Here is a 21,349-nt window from a genome sequence, read left to right on the forward strand (position 1 = left end):
AATAAGATTTGTAAGCCAATATCTCTGATGAACATGAGTATGAAAATTTTCAACAAAATATTAGAAAACCATATTCAATAATACATTAAAATGATTATGCACAATGATCAAATGAGATTTACTCCAGGTATACAAGGATGATTCAACATCCACAAATCAGTCAGTGTGATATACCACATTAACAAAATGATGGATAAAAATCATCTGATCATCCCTTTATATGCAGAAAAACATTTGACAAAATTTAACATCCATTTATGACTAAACTCCCAACAAGGTGGGAATAGAGTAAATTTACCTAAACATAATAAAAACCATATATGACAAGCCCACAGCTAATATCATACTTAATATTGAAAAGGATGCCCACCACTATTGCCATTTTTATTCAATAAAGTATTAGAAATTCTAGTCAAAGCAATTAGACAAGAAAAAAATAAAAAAGCATGCAAATTGGAAAGGAAGGAGTAAAAATGTCACAAATGGGATGATATAATATATAGAAATCCCTAAAGATTCCACCAAAATTGTTAGAATAAACAAATTTGGTGAAGATGCAGCATTCAAAATTAACATATAAAAATGTGTCGCTTATACTATAATAACAAACTATAAGAGAGAAATTAAAAAACAATTCCATTTATAATTGCATCAAAAAGAATAAAATACCTAGTAATAAATTTAACCTAGGAGGTGAACAGCTGTGTATACTGAAAACTTTAGTTTTCAATGAAAAAACATTGAAAAAGATAAAAATATTAATAAATAGATATATTGTGCTCCTGGATTAGAAAAACTAATATTGGTAAAATGCCCATATTACTCAAAGCAATCTCAGATTCAATCCCTATTTAAATTCCAATGACATTTTCAGAAAAATAGAACAATTTTTAAATTTGTATGAAATTAAAAAAAAAAGACCTCAAATAGTTAAAGTGATATTGAGAAGAAAAACAAGAAAAACAAGATTGGAGGTATTACTCTCAGATTTCAAACTGTATTATTAAGCTGTATAATCAAAATAGTATGTTATTGACATAAAAACTGACACATAGATCAATTGAACAGAATGGAGAGCCCAGAAATAACTAAGCCTATATACATCCCATTAATATACAACAAAGGAACCAAGAATATGCAATGGGAAAAGGACAATCTCTTCAATAAATGGAGAAAAAACTGGACAGACAAATGCAAAATAATGGAAATGGGCCACCATCTTACGCCAAACAAAAAATTACTCAACATGGATTAACTACTTAATATAAAACCTGAAGCCATAAAAGTCTTAGAAAAAACAAAGGCAGTTTCTTGCCAGCAATCATAGTGATGATTTATTTTTAATCTGACAACAAAAGCAAAGAAAATAGAAACAAAATTAACAAATTTTGGGGCTATAAACTAAAAAGCTTTACACAGCAAAGGAAATCATCAACAAAATGAAAGGCAACCTCTGAATGAAAAAAAAAAAATATGTGCACTCATATATCTGTTAAGGGTTAATATCCAAAACATATAAAGAACTAATATAATTTTAAAAATCTGATTAAAAAATTGGCAGATGATCTTGAGAGACATTTTTCCAAAAAAGGCATACAGATGGTCAACAGGTAGATGAAATGATGCTCAATCACTAATTATCAGGGAAATTCCAAACAAAAAGAAGAAATAGCCAAAACCGGTTTGGCTCAATGGATAGAGCATCGGCTTGGGGACTGAAGGGACCCGGGTTCGATTCCGGTCAAGGGCATGTACCTTGGTTGCGGGCATATCCCCAGTAGGGGATGTGCAAGAGGCAGCTGATCGATGACTCTCTCTCATCGATATTTCTGACTCTCTATCTCTCTCCCTTCCTCTCTGTACAAAATCAATAAAATATATATTTAAAAAGAAGAAGAAGAAGAAGAAGAAATAAGTTTTGGCAAAGATATGGAGAAAAGGGACCCTTGTGCATTGTTAGTGCGAATGTAAATTGTTGCAGTGACTCTAGAATAAGATATGAATGTTCCTCAAAAAACTAAAAATAGAATTGTCATATAATCCAGCAATTTCATTTCTGAGTATTTATTTGAAGAAGATAATACATACTCCATTGTTGGCAGCCTCTTGTCTCCATAAAGTTTTCCTTCTCTCAGAAATTGGCCACCAGAGCCAATTGGCTGACACTTTGTCAAGGAGTGCTTTGCTTTTGATCCCATGAAGCAATTAGAACTAATAATCTGCAAAACTATGAACGTAAATAACTTTCTGTTTTGAAATACCTTATTTATTGAAACAGGACTAACTCCATATCCCAGTTTTCTAAAATGCCTCTCTTCCTCCAAGAAACCATTGCCAAACAGATACCTAAAAAGAAATCATATATCTTTCTACTCCTAGTTTTGAGGTAAACATTATATTCAAAAGCATGTCATGAGTGTATATGCTAGAAAGAAACCGAAACATCTTTTATTTAATAAGAAAAGGAAAACATAGAAACACAATCACTATTAACACTGTAATGTGTCCATGAGTTCAGCCACTACAAACCAATATATGACAGCTAACATAATTATAGCCATCAAAATACTTGAAAAAATAACTTGCTTAATAAAAACTGTATCATGGAGAAAGCTTTTAGAATAAGGTCTCCTATTTCTAATAAATTAACATTGGCCCAGTTTTCACTATGCACTTCATCCCCCTCCCCTCCCTAACTCCATATGTATTATTGCTGGTGGCAATATTTACCAGAATTGTCATCAATTTTCAAGGTTTTATAAAGTTTTTGTAAAGTGTTCTCCTGCTGTTTATTTCACACCTGCTAACATAATCCTTCCTTTCTGTTTCTCTGTTTAGTTACCTTGGAAATGATATCATAACATAGCAGAAACACCTGTCACTGCAAGATGGTTCCTGCTTAATTTTAAGCTGGAGTTACCGCATTTCTGTATATATATATATTGGAAAAAAATGTTATTTGGCACAAATTTCATACTAAAAAAAAAAAAAAAGTCTGCAGTCACTCATAAAAAAAACAGTATTTTTCTTATTAGTGTATATGATCTGGAAATAAGTTCTGATGGATTTTTAAAAATACATATAAATGGTTATCTACTTTTGCCAGGAAATGGAAAGATGTCATATTATAGATGAGGAATTTACTATCTAATGTGTTAAAAACAACACACTGATTATTAGGCATATCTGGCTTACTGCTTTGTGAAATACAGTAAGTCAGTAAATTTACCTTTCTAGGCTTAAATTTTCTCCTCTGCAAATGGAGGACAATGATACTTAACTTGCTACTTTTTTTTTCTCTGAAAAGAGATAATTTGTGTAAAGTGGTTACAATTGATATTTAAGTGCTTGATATTTAGAGGGAGGCTATATTAATTTGCCCTCACATACTCAGTTTACAAATATTAAAATAGGGATTTCTTCTAAGGCAAAACAATTTAAGACCCACTAAGGCAAATGCAGAATTTCATAATTGATTTGAAAGCATGATATGAAATATTTTTTGTCAAAAGAATGCAAATAATAAATATTTTTATTACCAGAATGTTAGAACTTGAAAGAATTTTATAGGCCACCTCATTCAAAAGCCATCATACCCCAGGAAAAGAAACTGCATTCAAGTCACTGGCCCCCAATGACACATTTGATTAACAGTTTGATTGAGCTTAGAACAGACCACTTTAATCCAAGTCTGGTGCTTTAGCTGTTTATCATCAGCCTCATTTAAGCCAACACTGCTCTACTAAGCACATTGAATTCTGAAAAACATATATTTAAAATATAACACCAAGGAATATTTTTCACTATCCTTAAATGCCTAGCTAAAATTTTACAATGCCAGTATATACTCTCCCATGGGTTATGCAAATTGCATGGTAAAGGTTAAGTAACTTTATAAAATGTCAACATGTGACAAATAATTAAGTAGGACTTTCTTAATTCCCCTTTGTTTGAAGGGTTTTTTTTTATTTATCTATTTATTTATATATTTATTTATATATTTATTTACTTTTTTAATACTAAGCATACTGGCCACTATTTGACACTATCATTCTTTGGAAAATATAATCTTTTAATGATATTTTGCCTCAAAATATAGCCTCTAATTTATTAAGTGTAACAATAATGATTTATAATACCTACTAATCAATGACTTAAATACTCATAACTTGGAAGTATATTTAAACCTTTTTGGGCAGAAGGAATTATGAAAATTAATAGCACAGAAAGCCCTTTTGGAGCTATTCTCTATTAACAGCATGTTGATTGCCTCCAAGCACAGCTCACCTGCTCTATATCATTGGTGCTGGGGAGGGGCTAGCATTTTATTTATATTATTCCCAGCAGAGATCCTTAGACAATATCACTTCTCAGTGAAGCTCAATCCAAATTTCATAACTGTGTTATTCAAGGGTTAACTTTACAACTGTCTCAAATAGTTTGTTAAACTCTGTAAGAGTGAAAACACTAGTGAGAAATTATCTATTCACGGAGAATGTACAAAATAGTCTATCAAAATATCATTGGCAATACTGGAATTCATATTTACCACAGAATATAAGACATGTAAAACCTGCACATCCGTTGGGTAAATTATCAAGTTTTTTCTACCAGTCTGAGAAAGGAAAAGGAACATCACCACCCTAAGGAATTATTCCTCCCTCCTTATTCCTATACTAAGCACCTTTCTCAAATAGGTAATTTAATTTTCTTTGACTTCAGTCCGCTAGTCCTCAGTTGTTCGAGTGTTAGCCTGGGACTTAGTCACCTAGGCTACTGCCTTTTATTCTTAGGTGTATATGTGTAGGGGTAGAGCTGAGAGGTGAGGTGAACTCAAATGTCCTTGACGTTATGAATGATTTTCTTGACTAATTGCATTGATAGTTTCCCCCTTTTATATTTATATTGGCTCTCACTAAACATAATACTTTACTCTCTAGCTTTTATTTTGGTAGTAATTTTTATTGCTGTGTTTTGGACTAGCATATTTTTGCTTTTTTTCATTAAGTTTTTGGGGCTTTCTATCTTTGAAGAGTCTAAAAAGTTATGGTCAGCTAATCATACCTCTACTTACTTGCTAGCTCTGTTCTGAATTTGGTTGTATTTTAATTTTTCTCTTATTTAAAGAAAATTTAGGTAGCTGGGGTATTGTTTGTATGTGTGTTCTGTTTCCTATTTTTATCCACTCTTTTGCATTATATATTCATTATTACAATTTTAACAAAAATTTTTTACTTCAACGAAATAAACTGAGACCAAATGTAATGTTCTTCAAAGCCTTTCTTGATCTCCCCAAGTTGAGTTATTCAGTCCCTTTCTTTCTCCTTTTTTAACTTACACAAAATATCCACAACGTTTTGGACCCTTATTAATTTATCTACCCATTAAGTGTGTTGTCTTTGAGACTAAGGACGATGTTAGTTTTTTGTTTTTTTTAGAACAAAATTACTGAAGTGTAAGTGATCCAATTTTATTATTATCACTACAAAATAATGTGTAATGAAACACAAAATAAGTAGATAGCAATATTATTTACTAGAAATTTATAATGTATATCATGTTATGCATGGTATATATGTTAGTAGTCATCCCAAAAACACCCATAGTAGAAAATATTATATAACTTTATGAATGAGGAATTGAGTCTAATATGGGTAAGTAGATTATCATAAGTCACAAAACTCCTGAGCAGAAAAGCCAGACTTTAATTCTGTTACACTCTTAAGCTAAGTCTCTTAACTATATTTTTCTGGATAATAATATCAAGATTAAATTTTAAGATCTCAAATTCCCAACCCAAAACCAATCTAGGTAAGTTAATGCTCTAAGAGTAATAATAGAAAACTATGTGCAATACTGAGAATGTGGGACAGATTGAAATATATATGTATACATTTATGGATATATTCAGGTATACAAACATATTCATAAATTATCACAATAAAAATTCAAAATATTAAAGTATATATGTTTTTCTGTGTGAAGGTAAAGTTTAAACATATATAAAATGCAATTATAAACAACCAGAATCATAATGAATAAATTATATTGACCTTCAGGATTTGTTTTGTTTTGTTAGTTTCACTTTAATTTTTTGTCATGTAAGATACAAATATTTCCAAAATATTTACACTTGCAATTGGTAGGTTGATCAATATAATCATCACATTTATCATTTATAGAAGGCCTAATATATACCAAACACTTTATACATACTATTGATAATTCTTACACTACTCCAGAAAAAAGGATTTACTAACTCCACTTTGCAAATGGGAAAACTGAGGCACAGCTGAAATAGCCAACCTGAAGCTATGCAGGTAATGACTACCTACCCAATCCCCTCTATCTTCCAGGCCCTTGGAGGGTAGCAGAGGAGAAGTTTGTACCTCTATGATACTTGGTATCCTGCTAGGGAACTCGCCTCCCTGTTTTATTTACTCCACCTAGGGAGGCACTGCCATGACTGCTTCACAGATGAGAAAACGTAGCTGTAGAAAGCTGAATGTCATCCACAGTCAGGAAGTAGAGAAGCTTGGATATGAAACCACTCTGTTTGATTCTACATTCATGTTTTGTTCCCTCCTAGAGGCATCACTGTAGAAGCAGATATATGTGTTTGTGCCAGTGAGAATGGAAAATACTCAAGTCCAACTGAGATGCACAACCAAGCTGGACTGTGCACATCATAGGTCCATCCTCCTATGTTTTTAAATTTATTTTTTAAATATATTTTATGATTTTTTACAGAGAGGAAGAGAGAGAGATAGAGAGTTAGAAACATTGATGAGAGAGAAACATCAATCAGCTGTCTCCTGCACACCCCCCACAGGGGATGTGCCTGCAACCAAGGTACATGCCCTTGACTGGAATCGAACCTGGGACCTTTCAGTCTGCAGGCCTAGGCTCTATCCACCGAGCCAAACCTGTTTTGGCTATTTTTAAAATTATTTTTGTCTGTTTTGCTAGTTTGACTATTTTCTGAAAATATCAGATACTTCTCGCAAGGGACCTGCTAAACTGCAGTAGGTTTTTTTTTCTCTTCTATAATAATTCAATTTTATAAACTTGAAGGTTATTAATAAAATCCAGTTATGAGCTATGAATAAACTAAGAGCACATGAGGCTCTTTTATAAATTAATAGTATAGGTTTAATTGTCTGTAGATGGCTACATTATTTATGAAATTTCACACCATCATTTTGCCTACTTTACCTGTTTTTCAGAGCGTGAAGTTGATAGAAGGTTGAATTTTGGGATAAATGGGACGTTACTATATTACTAAACCATACTTGGTATTTAGCATATAATATCATAGTATATAACAAGGATCAGTGCTCCTCCAATTGTGGTCTGTGGAAAGGCATCACTGAAAAAATATTAGAAATGCATGTTTCTAGGCCCCATTCCAAATCTATTCAAATTTCTGGGGGTGGAGTCTAGAAATCTGTGTTTACATCAGCCCCTCAAGTGATCTGTCGCCCGGATTTCCCTAACAGCCTTCTCCAAGTGAAGCATGGAGTGAGTCAAACATAATCTTTAAGTAATTGTGCTGTGACTCAGTTTCCTCATCTGTCACATGGAGATAATAATAAAGTGGGCTAAATGATGAGATAAAATACATGGATGTATGATACAAACACATACACCTGTGCACAGCAGAGAACACTGACTGCAACAATATTATGTGCTCAATAAACACCAGTTTCAAAAATGTCTGCCTCCACCATTGTTTAAATTTTCAAATGATATGTTTTGCAAATTAATTCTTATTCTGATATTGCTGCTGTCACTAATGCTAATTTGGTCACCCTTAGGCCATCCTCCTCCTATTTGATCTTCATGGAGAAAATATCCATTCTGCCTGGGAGAAAGTCACAGTTTCTCTGGACTTAGTTTTTTACTTAAAAAATGGAGGTAATATAATGACCAACTGCTCAGAGATATGGAATAGATAAAAGAGTAAGAAATTTCTGGTATTGGAAAACTACACAAGTATAAGTCTTTTAGTTAGTATAGGAAGATTCTAACTTCCTTGATTTTTGAGAAAAAAGACTGACAACTTCTTGCTAATCACAATATGTATTATTAACAGATGCCGGGAGTAGGTCTTCCACCACGAAAAGAAAGCAACAGACTAAAAAAAACACCGTAAGTAATGAATCAATGCCTGAGAAACTAAATTGGTCAATTCCTATTTCTTCCTTAGCACACCCTCTCCTTTCTAACTTTATGTTTTCTAAACAATCAAATTTCTTAGAAATAACAATGTGAAAATTTTCATATTTTGGGGATCCCCTTATAGTGATTTAAAAAAAAAAAAACTTGTCTATTTCCCTGTTTTTAAAAGAAATGTCAGATCTGTTTTTTACTTATAAATATGGGCTTATAAATATTCTATTCCAGTGCCTTAGGGTATTTTCCTCAAGAAATATCAAAATTTCAATCTTTTGTCCTTTTATACAACTTCCCAAATAGTCTGTGGGATACAATTTTGCCATTATAAGATAAATGGTATAAGATAAGGTAGGGGAGGGTGGGAGTAGGTGGGAGAGATCAACCAAAGGACTTGTATGCATGCATATAAGCCTAACCAATGGACACAGACGACAGGGGGGGTGAGGACAAGAGTTGGGGGGGATGGGAGGGTAATGAGGGAATAAGGACACATATGTTACACCTTAATCAAATTTTTTTTTTAATTAGAAAAAAGATATGTGCCCCAAAATATGTTTAAAACAATGTGCTATTTGTGGAAGAATAAATAATAAATAAAGTAATAAAAGCAGTAAGATAAAAATGTACAGTAACAGAATCATGTTGATGTTACTGTAAGAGAATTTAATGGATCAAACTGCACAATATTCTCAAAACACATGTCTGTAAGTATAATAGATTATCCATCATTATGACCTACTTCTATAATCAGGCTCAACCTTAATATTTTACTTAAAAAATGGATGTGGGTTACACACAATTTATGCTTAACTCTTGCAGTAGTATTGATAAAATATTGACCTAAAATAATCAAACTTCACAGCAAAGGAATGAATATATCAATAAAGTAAAATATGCTATTCTCAAAAAAATAAAGTTGGTGTGAAAAATAATAAATTTAGGGGGAAAGTAGTTGAGAATGGTGTATACCACATAAAAGTAAATGTCATTCATGCTTATTAAATAATAAAGTTTCTGAACTAATCACCTAGCCACAGAGTTTGGCTACCACAAATAGCACACACAGAGAAACAAATAATAAAAAGATATGAGAAATTGCTAATAATTGAAATCAACTGGTTGAAAAAAAATTTTAATTCTGATTATTTTGCAAGACTCAAAATGATCTCCTCTTGAAATAATTCTTTCAGAAGAGAATGCATGTAAAGGAGGAACCATAGAAGAGTCCTCTATTTAAATATGTGAACAGGAATCATGAGTAACAATCTAGTTTAGGAGCATGAAGGTTCAGGCCACATTTTGCTTATTACAATTCCTGGATGCTTCTTGAGGCTATATGGATATGCAGCCATAAAGCAATGGTTGAATGCAGTTACCATTTTACCTCAGATAGTAGAAGCTAACAGAGATTAACTATCCATTTTTATCAGTTTGCAACGAGTAAGAGAAATATAGTTTAATTGATTTTAAGAGAAAAACAGCCAAATTAGGGTCCAACTGCATTAATGCTTGAACACTCACTGAGTTCTTTTTTATTCTACTTAAAATTAAAAAAAAGACTAACTAAAAGACTTATACTTGTGTAGTTTTCCAATACCAGTAATTTCTTACTCTTTTATCTATTCAATATCTCTGAGTCAGTTGGTAATAATATAACTTCCATTTTTTAAGTAAAAAACTAAGTCCAGAGAAGCTGTGACCTTTTCCCAGGACATAAGGCTGCAATTCAAACAAAGATGACCCGATTCTCATGTCATTGTTACCATCACCAAAAGACGGTCTTTTCTTATGACCAGTTAAAGTTATCTGTGAAGTATTACAGTATTTCATAATTCCCTCAGTACCAGGTAAATCTGTAAATGGCCTATAATATAATAAAAGGCTAATATGCAAATTGTCCTCTCAGAAGTTAGACAGGTCTGGAGTTTGACCGCTTGCTATGATGTGTGCTGACCACCAGGGATGACATTGGTAGGTTATTTGTGCACAATAAAGGAAGGCATTGAGAGGAGACTTTGTTTTATTTCATTTCCCTAACAGCTGGATCAGAGGCATAGAACATCTACTTCATCAAAGATTTCCATGCTCTAAGTATGGGATAGAATCTCCAATAGTTTCTGTGGTCACTGACATGGACTTAAAAACTGGAGGGGCCCTTACAATGCTTTGGTAGTGTATACATAGAATAGCTGTGGCCTGGCCAGTGTAGCTAAGTGGTTGAGCATTGACCCATGAACCAGTAGGTCATGGCTGGATTGTGGGCACAATCCACAGTGGAGGAGAAAAAAACTAACCAATGATTCTCTTTCATCATTGAGTTTCTATCTCTCTCTCCCTCCCACTTCCTCTCTGAAATCAATAAAATATATTTTTAAAATAATAATATAATTTTTAATGTTTTCTGTGAATGCAAACAAAAAAATTGAGTTCAGCCCTGGTGGGTGTGGCTCAGTTAGTTGGGTGATGTCCAGTGCACTGAAAGGTTGCTGGTTTGATTCCCAGCCAGGGCACATGCCTGGGTGGTGGGTTCAATCCCTGGTAGGGGGCATACAGGAGGCAGCTGATCAAAGTCTCACTTTCACATTAATGTTTCTCTCTCCCTCTCCCTCGCCCTTTCTTTCTCTCTAAAAATAAATTTTAAAATGTATATTTAAAAAATCTAGTTTATAAAAAAGCATCTTAATACATGCAGTTAAATATATAAATGATATTCCAACTAAACTGATAGAACGTTATTTCCATTAAATTACTATAACCACATAGTTGAATAAGGAGTAGGAGATTATATATTTTCTATAGACAACTACTCAAGTAGAAGAATTAACTACACAGTTTTAACTTTCTGAAATAAAATTAAAAAGAAATAACACAAATAGCATTTTAAAATCACAAAAAACATGCAGTAGCTTTCTACAGAAGAATACTATATTAGACTATAATATTATAGTTTTTACTCAAATACTTTCTATTGTATTAAACAAAAATCAAAGTGGGAGGAAGCAGTATTATAGAATACTGAAAAATCTGTAAAAGGACAATCCCAAATGTTTGTAACAAATATAATTACTTTGTAAGTGCAACTTGGTGTTTTCTATTTTAATTTGCTTATAAATGATAGCAGAAATACAATGCATTATGTATTTGGGTCATATATTTCTAAAAATACGCTGCTTCTTATAAAAGAGTGAATTGAAAGAACAAGTGAAATCAGTTTCTAATAATACCATGCTTCGTCAATAGAATGTTATCTATTTTTTGTATGACTAAAAAATCTCAGTGCCTATAAGTTTTTTACTTTGAATCAAACTCATGTGCTTATAAAAATATAAACAGAAGTAAATTAATTCATTTCAGTTAATAATAAAAACCAACCAAGAAGTGTATTAATCATACCTTGAACATTCATGAAATGGAAAGGAGATTGCTTACACATCATGAATGAATGAATCCTCCAAACATTAAAATCTATCTGCTCCCATATTTCATGAATGCACCATTCACTACTGAGGTTGCTTCATATGTGAATTTGGTTAAGCAGAATAGCTTTGGGGAGGCCTCCTTATTATTCTTAATTCATGTATCTTCCAGAGTCTTGTGTGAGAAAAAAAAAAGGGGACCAAATAGCTCTCTAACACCATGTAATCTGAACCACGTGGAAAAGTTAAAGCCAAATGTCCCTGGTTCAATGAAACAACTCCATACAATAGCTGAGAAAGAAGATATGCTAAAATGCAAAATTGTATTTTAGAGCTTCAAACATAAGAATTTCAAAAAATTTGATCGAGGAATAAAAGATATAGAGGAAGTGCCATTCATTTCTTCATTCATTCATTCAAAGTTCATAAAGTGCTGACTGTATTTGCAGCATTATGATAAATGTTGAGCAAACCAGCAAAAATAAAATAAAATAAAATACAATCCATGTCATTCAAGTAATCAGAGCAAAGCAGAGGAATTAAAACATGTCCACAAATAAAATGAGATTTAATATTCCTTTAAAACAGTCTCTACTGTTTATAACATGAGAATTTATCTTGGAAAAATTAATTAATCACATGATCTTATTTTAAAAGTCACAAGTTCTGGGGCAGGCATTCTGGATTTTCAACTGCATCCTGTCAACTTCTTAATGTCTAGAAAATCTCTAAACTTATCTGCACATATTTTAAATCTCTACCAAAAAAGAACTTTGCCCATACTACATAAAACTAACTTTAAGTATAGATACAATTCCATGAAATAACTTAAGTTGGAAATTTCTTTGCAAAACATTTAAACAATGCTGATATACTCAAAAGTAAATTATAAAAGTATATTTTTGGTTGATCTGTACTTACTAAATTGTGCCAACTCAAATTCTAAAACCCTCATTTTCTCTGTGACAGATGCAGTTAAACAATGGGTTTACATAATCTAAACATTTTATTTTCAAAATAATTTCAAGTTGAATTAGAAGACAATTACTTCAATTGTTCATTTGATGTTTAATACAGTAATATTTTATTAAATATTGCAACTATTAAAAAACAGAAAATACTACATTATTTTGTGTCTGTTCACATATCTTAGGGCAAAGTGTAAAATTATCAAAAAAAAAAAAAAAAAAGTCTTAAATAAAGGATTTATTTATATGGCCCTAATCACTAATTTGAAATTACCATGCTCAAAAACAAAGGAAGTTATGATAATAATGTTTCATCATATAGAAATGTAGAGAAATAAATTATTTTTAAAATAAAATGATTATAGAGTTGAAAAGAACAAAAGTCAAAATGAAAACTTGACTAGAGAGCTTTAACTGTAGATTTGAATTGGTAGAGAGAGAAAAAATCATGAATATAAAGATAGATGAATAATGACTATGCAATCTGATGAAAAGAGGATAAATAATGAAGAAAATAAACAGAGACTAAGAGAAATGTGTGCCACTAACATGTGTAACAATAGTTGCAATAATGAGAAAAGAAACAGATAAAAAAAGAATCTAAGTAATAAGGGCGGAAAACTTCCCAAATTTGATGGAAAACATAATCTATCAAAGAAATTCAAGGAATGTAATAGGAATACATTGAGATACATTCCCAAACACATACTCATCATACTAAATGAAAGCAACAGGGAAAGAAAAATTCTTGAAAGCAGAAAGAGAAACAAACACATCATAATAAGAGAGTCTTAATAAGATTAATAGTTGACTTAAAAAAACATTGGAAGTCAGAGGCTATGGAATAATATATTCAAAGTGTTAAAAAGAAGGGGGAAAGCCTGTCAAATAATAATATTATATTCAGCAAAATTATCTTCCAGAAAGGAAGATGAAATAATGACATTCCTAGATGAACAAAAACTGACAGAATTCATTGCTAGAAGACTCATCTTAAAGAGATACACCAAAGAACTTGTGTGGAACACACAATACAGTATATAGATGATATGGAATTGTGCACCTGATATGACTTTGTTAACCAGTGTTACCCTAATAAATTCACTGAAAAGGAAAACAAATAAATAAGTAGAGCTGACTAAAACTTGAAAAAAGGAAAAAGAAATACCAAAGGAAGTCCTTAAGGCTGAAAGTGACACTAGACAGTAGTATGAATTCAGATGGGGGGGGGGGGGGGGAAGCAATTTGTATTGGAGTAAGAAAGAGATACCAAATGGTAACTTGAATCCACAAGTAGAAATGAGGAAAACAAAAAATTGTAACTAGGAATGTTAATATAACAGATCTTATACATATATACTTCCTCTTATTTCTTCTCTTGTTTTCTTTCAAAAACATAAAATTATACAAAGTAATAATCATAGTAATGCCTTGTTGGATATGTAACATATATAGACATAAAGCAAATAACAATAATAGCACAGAAAAGGGAAAAAAGTAAATACAGCTCTATAGAGTTAACATTTACATATTTCACTGGAATTAAGGTAGTGGAAATATAAAGTAGATTCTGATAAATTAAGATGTGTACTGGAAACCCTAGAGCCACTAAGAAAAAGTACTCAAAAATACTATAAAAAATCTCTGAAATAATTAAAATGTAACTAGAAAATATTTAGTGAAAAAAGAAAGCAGTAAAATAGGAACTCAGGTAAAAAAAATAAATAAAATAAAATAAAATAAAATAGGAGGCATAAATACAATCATATCAATAGTAATAAATAGGAGTGGATTAAAATTGAATAGGCAAATATTATCATGATTGACTTTTTAATATCTAAATATGTATATTTATATAGAATATACTTTATAGTCAAAGATAAAAATAGAATGAAATTAAAAGGATAGAAAAGGTTATACCATGTAAACAGCAACCATAAGAGAATTGGAGTGGCTATTCTACTATAAGAGAAAACAGAGTTTGCTCATGACTAATAATCCATTCCCCACTAGTGGCAGCAACAATAGGGAATCTATATATAATGAAATCTATTGGATGGCAGGCATCAAGGATATATTGAAAGTTAGACTGCAGAAATCAGATAATCTGGTTGTTAGTCTTTATGCCTGCCTATTTGTTTGCTTGCGAATAAAAGCTCACATCCCTCAAGAAAATGTCTCATGCACACTGAAAGAAGAACATACCTTTAAGATCTGGGCTAGAGTTTCTGTGTTAATTTCAGACCTACACCTGAATGGCAAAATGAACCTGCAACTTCTCTCTGCATGTATAGTCTCTTCAGCTGGCAATAAAAATAAAAATAAAAATCTCTTAATTTGTGTGTACCCTAAGGATAGCTAGTCTAGCCAGATATTCGATTCCAAAGTATCTTAAATTTAACAGAGCTCTTGTTCTGAATGATTTATATAGACTAATAACTACTTACATAATTCTAATGTAAAATAGTATTTTTGAGTAAAGAAAATAAAGAATCCAGAGGGAAGAAAGAAGCTAAACTTCTAATACTTTGAAGGTGCTTGTCCTTTAAGAAAAATCTATTCTCAAGAAATTGCTGACTTAGAAACATTTTTATTTAAGAACCTAAGTCCACACCATCACAGGGGATCCTTGTAAATACCAAACTTTGGCTTAAAATCAGCTTTATGAAAAGCACAATGAGATATTTTATTTCACATTAAACAGGATCATTATGGGGACAGGGGAAGGGCAGACAAGCATTGACAAGAATGTGGAGAAATTGGAACCCTCAAACATTGCTCTTCAGCTGATTGGGAAAACACTGCATCAGTTCCTCAAAATGTTAACCACAGAGCTATTATATGACCTGCAACCTTACTCCTTGGTATATAAAGGAGAGATGTTCACTAAAGCGAGGAGCTTTTGCCATGGTTTACCTTTCGATTTGTGGAAGCTCCCTTATACTAGAAGAGGCTGCGTTTCTATCCCCTGCCACAACTCCCTTAGTGCTACTGTGCATCCACCTTTAACACTGGCTTATGAAATTGCAATTTTCAGAAACAAATTTTTTAAAGTGTATTAAACAATTATTTCAGGTTGGGGGCAAAACAAGAACCATAAACTTCCTAATGATGATTGGATATTTTAGCAAACATTTCCAGAATAGTAATGCTACATGTAAGAAATTAAAATCCATGCCCTTGAAAAACAATATAGCAAATTCCCAGAACAGATTTGGAATAAAAATTTACAACTTTCTGAATTACCCAGCATAAAAGTTTTTACAGTTTGATGTTTTGCTGCTCTCTATGACAAGCACAACAAAATGAGAAGAGACACCTTGAGAATTAAATTACTTATAGAAAGTTCTCCCCTTGATCCAACCTAATATTTACTTATTGATATTTTTATCTATAGATATAAACTTCCCTATTTAGGCCTATATTATATTTCTGGAAAGACTCTTCAATAAAACTTTTTTGCAGAGAAATCATTGTCAAATCACCTAGAAAAATAAAAAGAGAACATGAAAGTGGGTCCAAGCAAACTTTTATAGATGCTTTTCTCAAAATAATGAAGTTTGGAAATTATGATCACATACTTCATCATGCCATGGACTAAATATGGGTAACTCTGAGAAGATTTTTCCTAATAAGAATAAATATATAATGCAATCATTCAAACCATTTTTAAAAAAATGGTTATTATTCTACTAACTTGCTTCTTTTTATCTAACCCTAGCAAGAGATTTTAAAAAATCATAATTTGGTATTTAAGAGAAAAGTCTGTAAGGGTAAATTCTTTATGTTGTTAAGAATTGATCATCCCATAAATAACACCTAATGATTTTTAAAAAAAAAAATAATAAGTCCAGTTACAAACTCCCCACTGTCCTATTTATTTCACCTCACCTTGTCTGTTATGAACTTTTTGTACAAAACTTTTGTATAAAACTATACTTGCTTCATCAGTGTACCAGTTAACATGATTTCTCAAAACAAACAGCACTTAAAAGCCATGAGGAGCCAGTTAAAAAAAAATCCTAACTTATTAGTTACTACCTTGATATACTAAAAATGTATCTTTTACACTTGTTTAAAAGGTAGGTTTACGCATCTTTCACATTTTAAAAGAATAAGAAAATTAGGTAGGGTTCTATTTTTCATAGTATTGTTGATGTTATTACAAAATAGTCTTCCCTTATAAAGCCTGACACTTTTTTTGTAAAAATAAAGATTATTTAGAAATATAGCAAGTTCATTTTTAGTTTCTGTATTCACAAATCAATCACCCTTTCCCTGTCCCTCTCCCCCCCAAAAAAAATACTGAAGATAATCATAACCAGTAAAGGACTGAATTTGGAGGATTCAATTCAGTGTGTTTACTAATAGCTAATTGCTAATGTTATCAAAAGAGTTATCTAAATTCAATATTCTGCCACCAAATAGAGAGTAATAGAGACAAAAGCAATTTAAACCAGCTGGGAGGACTTTCAATGAAGTAAATGACCGTAATTTTACCTATGAGAGTGTGCACTTATATAAAATAATCCTCTATTATAAGCTATTACCTATGTCAAATGCAAGGTGATTCTTTACGAGAGTCACTTTATTTATATTCAAGTACACAATCTTTTGAGATATTGTTAGATTTCATTCAGGCTAAGGGTGGTTTTAAAATAAAACACTGCAAAATTTGTGATCAATAATACTTCTTGTTGGAGTTAATAAAAGGAAGAATTATGTTAGCTATGCTTAGGTCAGATCATATACACCAGTATTGTAGTCACAATTATTCAGCAATTTAAAACTAAGTAGAATTCATTAATCTTATATTGATCAAGAAGGAGACTGTGTGCGCGTGCACACGTGTATACACACACACACACACACACACACACACACACACACACACGTACGCACACACACCTGTAAATTATAATTTCTCTACCAGAATTGAAAGAGCTCAGAGAAATAGGGGAAGAATCACCAATCAAGTAATTTAATATACAGTTATTTTCTTTAACACAGGTAAGTCAGAGCTGCCTTCAGTGCTCTTGGATGAGAAAGATAATTCATTGAACAACCTCAAAAGGCTAAAAGCTTTTTAATAAAATTATGACATATGACAAGCTACTTAAAAATAAATAGTTGATATATGCATACTAATCAAGATAAGAAAATAACTGAAAGTGATGGTATTTTAGCCTGAAAACCACAAAGTCCACTTAAACTCTCATTGCAATGTTAGTAACCATAATAAGCACAAATAACTACCATTATGGGAAGTGTTGTTAAAAGGACAATGAGTCTGGCCAGTCCTGCAAGAATAGCTGAAGTCTTAACACCAAGTGCACATAACACCAGCATTATTATTTACTTAAACTTTTAATAGTTAAAGGAATTAAAAATTATCTATTTTTGAAGTGGACTCATCCAAAATAATAATATTCATGACACCAAAGATATAACATTCTAATTGTATTTTTTCTAATACAGTATATTTTACATTAAAATAAAAGCCCCCCTCCCCCCCAAAAAATGATATCATGTACCACTATTGGTAAAGACAAACACATTTAGTGAAAACAAACTAGATAATTTTCAATCTGACTTCTTTTTTACAGAAAAACACTGCTGAACATATACTAGCATCAAATTTTAAAACACACTTAATGTTCAATTTAATGTCATGCTTGCTATTTATGCACAGCAGTACATCATTTAAACTTGAAAACAGTTTAAGAAAGGCAGCTGAGTTGATATATTGAACCCCAAATACTCACTGTCTCAGTCTCATATTGGGAAATCAATGAGCTACAGAGAAATTGTACTTTATACTGAATGAAAGTGTATAGTGTACACTCAAAGGCCAGGCTGGCTGAAGGTTCCACTTGGACCCTATCTTCCTGAGCACAGCCTGTGTGGTTTCTACAGCAGATAAGAGTTCAAAGTGACCTTTCACTCCCCTAGGGTGTGATTTCTATGCACGAGGGAGAAGAGAATGGTATAAAATGTGGTTTAATATGACAACTCTGCTACTTGTGTTCTATAGAAAAATCACTTTTTGGAGCTCTTGATTTAAATTACATCCATTCTCTTCACTTAGTCAGTTCATTCCATTCCTTTGCAGTTAAGTGTCAAATGACCTACCTCTGCATCTACTGAGTGCTAAGAGAGGTCAAGTCCCTTAGACTTTACTGCTCCTGACATCATCAAAACTCAGAGAGCTAAGAAGACATATAAGTTCATAATGGTTTAAATTATATTAAATAACACTGTACGCATGAATGGAAACTACCCAAACTTTACCTATTAATATAAACTCTGTAATGTTCCTAGATATTCATTTGATTATTTTTCCCATGAGAACTGGGAATGAGCTCTTTCTAGCATATAATTTCTTTGTGAAATATAGTGATTAACAATACTAGGTGAAACATTCACTTAATAAAGTTTACAACATTATATAACAAATGATAGAAAAGAAATCATGAATTCTAACCACTTTGTCCTCCTTTGGGAAAGCATCCAAGGAAGCAGAGTAAAGAAAGAAGAAAGAGAGGAAGAGAAAAACAAAATAAGGCATATATTAATAAATAGATTTTTAAGAAAAACAATTATATGTCACTCTTAAGTGTTAAAATACAGGCATTATGAAAATTAAATGTTTACTCTTTCCTCCAAATAATCATTGTTCAATCTTTCATTGAAAATTGCATGTATATGGATCCTGCTAACAGCTAGATATACCGTATTTTTCCGACTATAAGACACTCCGGACCATAAGACGCACCAGTTTTTAGAGAAGGGAAATGAAGAAAAAAAGATTCTGAAACAAATAGTGTCCTAAAATATTTTATGTACATTAAAACCCATCATCACAGTCATAAACACATGTAATCAACCCTGTAAAGTAAACAGCAGCATCTAGAACCATTTTAGAGCCGGGCAAGCACACAGAGACCACACAAAGCCAGGCAAATAAAAAAACTTTTTTTTTTAAAGTACAATATATGTGTAGGCTATATTTGGACCATAAGACGCAGGGACTTTTCCCCCCCACTTCTGGGGGAAAAAAAGTACGTCTTATGGTCCGAAAAATACGGTAAAACTTGGGTACTATAATTTCTAAAATTTTTAGAAATTGGATTATGAAATATACATTTAAAACATTCTTCAGAAAGAAAGCTTAATTCACTAGCATAGTTTACTTATTATTAAAAGATACATTAACATGTGTGAATAATTTTATCAAATTTGTATTAAAACATTTATAGTTACAAATTGAAAAAATCTAAGAATGGGAAATGTTTGTAATAAGTAAAAAAAATATTTTATTTTAACCATAAATTATTCCATAAGCAATATTTATTTGTAATACACATTTAAATAGTTAATTATCATACAAAAAATAATGTTTTACATTTTTTGTCTTATGTTCAAAATTAAATAGTTTAAGTTGTGTGTGTTATTTTTTTTTTTTAATTTTGTTCTTTTCAATTTTTCCCCCCAAAATTGGATTGGGTTTAGTAAAGATGGATGAATTACATTAGGAGAGATTGTCTACTCCAAAGTATTCTCTCTTAGCTTAATTTTCTTTAAACACCTTTCCTTTTTAAAACATGAGTTTAACTCCAATATTTTAATATATCAATGGTTAACTATATTTATATTAGTTTGCCTCAAACTTACAATGGGAGGTTAAACACACTCAGCCAGCATTAATGCAGCCAATTTGCTCCCTAAAATATCATTCTCAGGTCTGATTTGTGAGAATTCATTCCAATACAGCATGTTTAAGAATACTAAATAAAGGAAAATTAATAGATCTTGCACACTTTTTATGTGCCAGACAATATCTTAACCCAAGGTTTTTCTAGAAAGTCTTAAAGGTGGCATACAACTTTTAGAAGTAAAAAAGAAAACTTATGAGACTATAAGAATAAAGCATAAAAATATGCATTTCATGAAGACCTAATTTTAACTATTTTAATTGAATTATCTTTCCAAGGCCATAAGATAATAGTAGACTCATGTTAAAGTATAATATCTACCCTGTTTCCCCGAAAATAAGACAGTGTTTTATATTAATTTTTGCTCCCAAAGATGCGCTAGGTCTTATTTTCAGGGCATGTCTTATTTTTCCATGAAAAAGAATACACATTTATTGTTAAATGAAAATAAAGGAAATTTATTACCTGTATACGGTAAGGTAGTACGGTAGTTGTCAACACAAACCAGACAAACTGTGAATCCTACAGTATCAAGAATTTACTCATTTATTCAATGACAATCATGTCATCATCTTCTGGAACATCATCATAACAATCAAATTCCTGAATTTCCTGATGAATTTCTTGTGACTCCATTTCTTTCAGAATCAGTGGACCAAATCTCTCAGGTTTAGCCTAGGGGGGCCTTAATTTCGGGGGATGCCTTATATTTCACTCAGAAGGAAACCTGTAAGTAGGTCTTATTTTTGGAGGATGTCTTATTTTGGGGGAAACACGGTATTTTACTGAATGCCTTAGTTCTACTGGAAAATATTTTAGAATACCCTACCTGCTACTCAAAGACACTCCCAAAAAATACAATGCTGATTGGGATGTTCAGTGTAATTTTAACAGTGATTTTCCAAATTAGGAAGATATAAAGAGTGCCTAAAGCACTCCTGTTATTTTTAAATATAACTTTGCATTAAGTTAAAGTCTAGACATGATTAGATAATACATAAAATTCTTTAAACTAGCAATGGGAATTATGATAATCTTCTTTAAATTTTATCTTTTTATTGAAAGTATTACA

At 31.6% G+C, this 21,349-nt stretch overlaps 1 protein-coding gene across 40 annotated transcripts in view; it reads right to left on the bottom strand.

The window, feature by feature from the left end:
- RIMS1 (regulating synaptic membrane exocytosis 1) overlaps positions 1-21,349 on the bottom strand; it is a 389,815-nt gene that overhangs the window by 183,136 nt on the left and 185,330 nt on the right. For all 40 annotated transcript variants that reach the window (XM_036413979.2, XM_045572599.1, XM_036413996.2 and 37 more), the window contains exon 4: positions 19,047-19,058. In XM_036413979.2, the coding sequence (XP_036269872.1) occupies positions 19,047-19,058 (12 nt within the window). The remainder of the gene's footprint in view (positions 1-19,046; positions 19,059-21,349) is intronic.

The sequence above is a fragment of the Pipistrellus kuhlii genome, unplaced genomic scaffold (genome assembly GCF_014108245.1).
Source record: "Pipistrellus kuhlii isolate mPipKuh1 unplaced genomic scaffold, mPipKuh1.p scaffold_m20_p_5, whole genome shotgun sequence".
Lineage (NCBI taxonomy): Eukaryota > Metazoa > Chordata > Mammalia > Chiroptera > Vespertilionidae > Pipistrellus > Pipistrellus kuhlii.